This window comes from Colobus angolensis, unplaced genomic scaffold (assembly GCF_000951035.1).
Source record: "Colobus angolensis palliatus isolate OR3802 unplaced genomic scaffold, Cang.pa_1.0 Scaffold66, whole genome shotgun sequence".
Taxonomy (NCBI): Eukaryota; Metazoa; Chordata; class Mammalia; order Primates; family Cercopithecidae; genus Colobus; species Colobus angolensis.
The window spans coordinates 2183669-2190861 of NW_012120265.1; the positions used below are offsets into that span (position 1 = coordinate 2183669).

Here is a 7193-nt window from a genome sequence, read left to right on the forward strand (position 1 = left end):
GCTGAGGCCGGAGAATGGCGCCTGGGAGCTTGCAGTGAGCTGAGATCCGGCCACTGCACTCCAGCCTGGGTGACAGAGCGAGACTCCGTCTCAAAAAAAAAAAGAAAAAAATATTAATTTGTAGCCGTTAGCAACCACTCCCCATTCATCCTCCTTCAGCTTCCATCTTTATGGATTTGCCTGTTCTGGGCATTTCATATCAATGGGATCTTATACTATGTGGCCTTTTGTGTCTGGCTTCTCTTACTCAGCATCATGTACTCAAGGCTCATCCCTGCTGCAGTGTGGACCAGTGCTTGCTTCCTTTTTACGGCTGCGTAATATTCCATCATATGGATGGAACACATTGTTTATCCACCCATCCTTTGACGCATGTTTGGGTCTATTCCACTTTGTGAATACAGGTGCCACGCTGGGTGTTATTTTATTTTATTTACTTATTTATTTATTTATTTATTGAGATGGAGTCTTTCTATCTTGCCCAGGCTGGAGTGCAATGGTGCAATCTTAGCTCACTGTAACCTCCACCTTCTGGGTTCAAGCGATTCTCCTGCCTCAGCCTCCCAAGTAGCTGGGATTACAGGTGCACGCCACCACACCCGGCTAATTTTTGTATTTTTAGTAGCAACGGGGTTTCACCATGTTGGCCAGGCTGGTCTCAAACTCCTGTCCTCAAGCAGTCCACCCACCTCAGCCTCCCAAAGCCCTGGGATTAAAGGCATGAACCACTGAGCCTGGCCCTGGGTGTTATTTTATAACCTCATGAGCTTAACTCACATTCCCTACTTTGTTTATGATTTGATCAAAAAACGCTCCACTCTGCTTTAGGCCAGGGCCCCAGGCAGGACTTTCTAGTCAGCAGCAAAAACACAGCTTGGTAGCCTGGCCCCTGAGCCTCAGTTTTTCCATCTGTACAATGGGCTAAAGTCTGTGCTCTTTTAGGGATGTGGGGAGTGAGGATTTAGGGAAGTGACTCATACTGAAAAGCACCTGGCACATAGGAATCACTCAACTAAGCCACCTTTCTTTTTTTTTTTTGAAACAAGAGTTTCGTTCTATCTCCCAGGCTGGAGTGCAGTGGCACGATCTCGGCTCACTGCAATCTCTGCCTTCCAGGTTCAAGCCATTCTCCTGCCTCACCCTCCCAAGAGGCTGGGACTACAGGCACGCGCCACCACACCCAGCTAATTTTTGTATTTTTAGAACAGACGGGTTTTCACCATGTTGGCCAGGCTGGTCTTGAACGCCTGACCTCAAGTGATCCACCCACCTCAGCCTCCCAAAGTGCTAGGATTACAGGCATGAGCCACCACACCCAGTCTAAACCAGCTTTCTTGCCACCTTTGTTTTTACTGTTTTTTTTGTTTGGGTTTCTTTCTTTTTTTCTTTTTTCTTTTTTTGAGACAGGGTTTTGCTGTGTTGCCCAGGCTGGTCTCAAACTCCTGGGCTCAAGTGATCCTCCCGGCTGGGCCTCTGAAAGTGCTGGGATTATAGGCATGAGCCACCGCACCTGGCTTAACATTCTTTTGTCTTGCCTCCCAGGTCTACAGCAGCTCTGAGTTCCTGGCTGTCCAGCCCACTCCTACCTTCGCTGAAAGGAGCTTCAGTGAAGACCGGGAGGAGGGGTGGGAGCGCCCCGAGGTGGACTATGGCCGCCGGCTGAGTGCTGACATCCGGTAGGTGGCCTGGGGAAGTGTAGGCAGATCCAGTTTCCAAGCCTGCTGGGAGGTAAAGACACAAAATCTGATGCAAAGGGAGCTTCCTAGTGGCCAAGTAGAAAAGGGTCAAACATATTGACCAACCTATCAGGTCCCTGACAACCTTGCTCCCTTTGACTCTGTGTTCCTCACCACACAAACATAAAACAGCTGTGCACCATCATGCTGATAGGCACACATTTCCTTCTGTCCAGGTAGCCCGTAGTTTAGTAACTCCTGTTCATCCTTCAAAGCTCAGACCCAACAGAAATAGTCAATGTCTGCCAGAGGATGGGTGTTGGACGCTGGACTTGTTTTTTTCTTTTTTTAAGAGACTGGTTCTCACTCTGTCTCCCACACTGGAGTGCAGTGGCATGATCATAGCTCACTGCAGCCTCAAACTCCTGGGCTCAAGAGATCCTCTCAAGTAACTGGGACTACAGGCGTGCACCACGGCACCCGGCTAATTTTTTAAACAATTTTTTGTATGCCGGGTGCAGTGTCTCACTCCTGTAATCCCAACACTTTGGGAGGCCGAGGTGGGTAGATCACCTGAGGTCAGGAGTTCAAGACCAAGCTGGTCAACATGGTGAAACTCCGTCTCTACTAAAAATACAAAAAAATTAGCTGGGCTTAGTGGTACACGCCTGTAATCCCAGCTACTTGGGAGGCTGAGGCACGAGAATTGCTTGAACCTGGGAGACGGAGGTTACAGTGAGCCAAGATCATACCACTGCACTCCAGCCTGGGTGACAGAGTGAGACTCTGTCTCAAAAAAAAAAATTATAGAGATAAAATCTCCTTATGTTGCCCGGCCTGTCTGAAACTCCTGGCCTCAAACAATCCTCCTGTCTCAGCCTCCCAAAGTGCTGGAATTACAGGTGTCAGCCACTGCACCCAGCCTGGAAGCTGGGTTTTAAAAGTTGAATAGGAGGCCAGGTACAGTGGTTCATACCTGTAATCCCAGCACTTTGGGAGCCCAAGGCAGGCGGGTCACTTGAGCTCAGGAATTCAAGACCAGTCTGGCCAATATGGTGTAACCCCATCTCTACTAAAAATACAAAAATTAGCCCAGTGTGGTGGCAGGCACCTGTAATCCTAGCTACTTGGGAGGCTGAGGCAGGAGAATCTCTTGAGCCCTGGAGGCAGTGGTTGTAATGAGCTGAGATTGCACCACTGCACTTCAGCCTGGGTGACACAGCAAGACCCTGTCTTTAAAAAAAAAAAAGGGGGCCAGGCGCGGTGGCTCAAGCCTGTAATCCTAGCACTTTGGGAGGCCGAGATGGGCGGATCACAAGGTCAGGAGATTGAGACCACCCTGGCTAATACGGTGAAACCCCGTCTCTACTAAAGAATACAAAAAACTAGCCAGGCGACGAGGCGGGCGCCTGTAGTCCCAGCTACTTGGGAGGCGGAGGCAGGAGAATGGCGTAAACCTGGGAGGTGGAGCTTGCAGTGAGCTGAGATCCAGCCACCGCACTCCAGCGTGGGCGACAGAGCCAGACTCCGTCTCAAAAAAAAAGAAAGGTGAATAAGAAGTCTCCAGGTGGACAGAGAGGAGAGTGCAGACAGAGGGAACTCGTCTTGTCTATGCAAACTGCCCCTCACTGCAGACTGAGAGTTAAGATGTGGCCATGAAAGGTGGCTGAGTATACTGGGTGCAGGTGCCTGGCAGGGGTGACCCAGGCTCTTTCTTCCTGCAGGCTGAGGTCCTGGACATCCTCTGGATCCTCCTGTCAGTCATCTTCGTCCCAGCCCGAGCGAGGTCCCAGCCCATCTCTCCTGAATACCATCAGCCTGGACACAATGCCCAAGTTTGCCTTCTCATCAGAGGATGAGGCGGCAGGCCCAGCCCCTGCAGGCCCCAAGAGGCCTGTCTTCATTCTAGGGGAGCCTGACCCATCCCCAGCAGCCACCCCAGTGATGCCCAAGCCCTCGAGCCTTTCTGGTAAGTGGGACCCTGAGTAAGAGGGATGATGTCATGGAAGTTTCCCAGAGGAGGGGCTATTTGAGATGGGTTTTCAAGGATGAGTAGGAGTTCTCCAGAGCCAACAAAGGCTTTAAGAGAGGAGAAGCCAGGGTCCCAGAGAGACCTCCAGCCTCCAAGGAACCCCAGTCTAGGGTAATGCCCCCAGCTTCATAGAGTCAGGATGGGACCCCTAGTTCCCAAGATGGGGGAACTAAGGGTCTAAATGGGTATGGAGGAAGGCTTCCTGGAAGAGGGGACTTGAAGACTTTTGCATAGAGAATAATTTGGGAATGGTGTGCGGGACGAGGGAACTGCACGAGCAAAGGCCAGGAGGCTGGACTGTGTAAATAGCAACCAGGGAGGAAGGGCCTTAAGGTCTCTTTAGGACCACGTGGTGAGTTTGAGGGACTCCCGGCTGACCCTGCTGACCCTCTAGCCGACACAGCTGCCCTCAGCCACGCCCGCCTACGGAGCAACAGCATCGGCGCCCGGCACTCCACACCGAGGCCTCTGGATGCCGGTCGGGGCCGCCGCCTTGGGGGCCCAAGAGACCCAGCCCCTGAGAAGTCCAGAGCCTCCTCCAGCGGTGGCAGTGGTGGCGGCGGTGGAGGCCGTGTGCCCAAGTCGGCCTCTGTCTCTGCCCTGTCCCTCATCATCACGGCAGGTAATGCCCAAGGCCCGCTCTCACCTTTGTCTGTCCGTACCCAGTTTAACCTACAGAGTGGGAGCCCATCCTGAGTTGGGGAGGCTGGGGATGAGCCCCAGGAGAGGGGAGGAGGAGCAGGACACAGGGAGAGCTGGGGGGACGGTGTTCCCAGTAGAGAGCACTGCATGTGCAAAGGCCTGATGGGGCGACCATGCTTGGGACATTGAAGCAATAGCAAAGTGGCCAGGGTGGGAAAGAGGGGGCCCCAGGGGAGATCTGCAAGGGAAAATGGGTGACCCCCTCCCTAACCCCCTGCAGATGATGGCAGCGGCGGCCCCCTCATGAGCCCCCTGTCCCCGCGCTCTCTGTCCTCGAACCCGTCATCCCGTGACTCCTCGCCGAGCCGAGACCCGTCCCCCGTGTGTGGCAACCTGCGGCCCCCCATCGTCATCCACAGCTCCGGCAAGAAGTACGGCTTCAGCCTGCGAGCAATCCGCGTCTACATGGGTGACAGCGACGTCTACACTGTGCACCACGTCGTCTGGGTGAGTGCCGAGTGGGAATGGCGGGGACCCGGGTTCTAGTCTGACTCTGCCTGGTCATGTCCCTTCTCAGAGCTGCATTTTGGAGCCTGGCAGGATTAGGGAGACAGAGCTGGTGCCACAGAGTTCATCTTGGTCCCTGTCAGTTGGTAGGGAGGAGGTCGGATGAGAGAGACAGGGATGGATGGATGGATGGATGGAGGCTCACAGATCCCAAGTGACATTAACCTCCCAGCTCCATATGGGGACGCACTGGGCATGTTATCCTCCCTCCCCCAGCCCGGGGGCGTCGGGGCATGCCCTCCTTATCGGTTGCTCCCTGAACAGACAGAGAAGGCTTTCTGGAGGAGGGGGCATAGGAGCTGGGGCTTTGATGGGTGAGTAGGAATTCCCCAGGATCAGGGAAACTGAGGCAACACAAGAGGCAGCAGCTTGCTGGGGTCCCACAGCAGACCCAGTCTGGGCTGGGGTCTCAGATGTGGGGCCCAGGCCATTAACCCCACTGTTCCCCTGTCTGCCCCCAGAGTGTGGAGGATGGAAGCCCCGCCCAGGAGGCTGGCCTGCGGGCCGGGGACCTCATCACCCACATCAACGGGGAGTCGGTGCTGGGGCTGGTGCACATGGACGTCGTGGAGCTGCTGCTGAAGGTGCGGCGCCCCCACTGCCCACCCTCAGGGCTCCCCGGCACCCCTTGGCCACAGCTCCTGGTTCCCTGTGGTTCTCCCCACCCAGACACACAACCCTACATTCAATGTCAACTCCAGGCCTGGCACACCCACTTCCTTCTGCCCAGAATACATGTCCTTCTTCAGCCCCCAACATCACCCCTCAGATCTCCTCCTCCAAGAAGCCCTCCCTTCTCCCTGGGTACCCTCACAGCTGTTCCTCCCTCTGGCTTGAGGCCTGGAGGTAGGAGATGGGCTCAAGACAGGAGGAAGGGCCGGGCGTGGTGGCACACGCCTGTAATCCCAGCACTTTGGGAGGCTGAGGTGGGAGGATCGCTTGAGCTCAGGACTTTGAGAGCAGCCTGGGCAACAGAGCGAGACCCCATCTCTGCAAAAAATTTAAAAATAAAATGAGCTGGGCATGGTGGCACACGCCTATAGTCCCAGGCACTTGGGAGCCTGAGGTGGGAGCATCGCTTGGGCCCAGGAAGTCGAGGCCATAGTGAGCCGTGATCTTGCCACACTGCACTCCAGTCTGGGAGACAGTGAGACCCTGGTTCTAAAAAAAAAAGAGGGCTCTCATGAGGGCAGCTGCATGGGTGGTTCATTGGATAGACGGACAGTGGGCAGATGTCTTTGGCCTAGTAACTCATGGGCCATTAGGTGAGTGATTGGGGGATGGAGAGACGTTGGGGTGGTTAATGGGTGGATACCAGATAGGTGGGTGACAGACCCCGGGAGGGTGGAGAGTGAAGAGGGCAGGCTTCGATGGGCGTTGACTGCAGAGGGAAGGATCTTGGCAGGAGGGGTGGTGCTCCCTGGGTCATTGTTTGACCGGATATAATGGGTAGGTCACTGGTTGGCTGGATGAATGGATGTTAGGGTGGTGGGTTCTATCTGGTGCCCAGAGTGAAGGGGACATAGCAGCTGCCTGGCAAGTGCTGGGCCCTGTGAGAGGCACAGAGGCAACCCCTCACCATCCCTCCCACAGAGTGGCAACAAGATATCCCTGCGGACCACGGCCCTGGAGAACACCTCCATCAAGGTGGGTCCCGCCCGGAAGAATGTGGCCAAAGGCCGCATGGCGCGCAGGAGCAAGCGGAGCCGTCGGCGGGAGACCCAGGACCGGTGCGCGGCAGTGGCCACCAGGGAGCGGTACACGGGGCAGGCCCTGGGGACAGGGGTTCTTTTTTTCTTTTATTTATTTATTTATTTATTTTGAGATGGAGTCTTGTTCTGTTGCCCAGGCTGGAGTCCAGTGGTGTGATCTTGGCTCACTGCAACCTCCACCTCTCGGGGGTTCAAGCGACTCTCCTGCCTCAGTCCCCTGAGTAGCTCGGACTATGGGCGTGCACCACCACGCCCAGCTAATTTTTATATTTTCAGTAGAGACAGGGTTTCACCATGTGGGCCAAGCTGGCCTGGAACTGCTGACCTTAAACGATCCATCTGCCTCGACCTCTGAAAGTGCTGGGATTACAGGTGTGAGCCACCATGCCTGGCCAGGAGCAGGGGTTCTGAAGCCTCTAATTTTCTTACCCCAGGCGGAAGTCACTCTTCAAGAAGATCTCCAAGCAGACCTCCGTGCTTCACACCAGCCGCAGCTTCTCCTCCGGACTCCACCACTCACTGTCATCCAGCGAGAGCCTCCCTGGCTCGCCCACCCACAGCCTC

The 7193-nt window shown here is 55.0% G+C and overlaps 1 protein-coding gene across 1 annotated transcript in view; it reads left to right on the forward strand.

Moving 5' to 3' along the window:
* The window catches only part of MAST3 (microtubule associated serine/threonine kinase 3), a 53573-nt gene that overhangs the window by 41926 nt on the left and 4454 nt on the right, over nucleotides 1–7193 (forward strand). The window contains exons 24-30 of the mRNA XM_011925913.1: nucleotides 1540–1676; nucleotides 3401–3645; nucleotides 4103–4330; nucleotides 4631–4857; nucleotides 5379–5501; nucleotides 6511–6647; nucleotides 7064–7193. The exon at nucleotides 7064–7193 is cut by the window's right edge and continues 10 nt beyond it. Coding sequence (XP_011781303.1) covers nucleotides 1540–1676; nucleotides 3401–3645; nucleotides 4103–4330; nucleotides 4631–4857; nucleotides 5379–5501; nucleotides 6511–6647; nucleotides 7064–7193 — 1227 coding nt within the window. The remainder of the gene's footprint in view (nucleotides 1–1539; nucleotides 1677–3400; nucleotides 3646–4102; nucleotides 4331–4630; nucleotides 4858–5378; nucleotides 5502–6510; nucleotides 6648–7063) is intronic.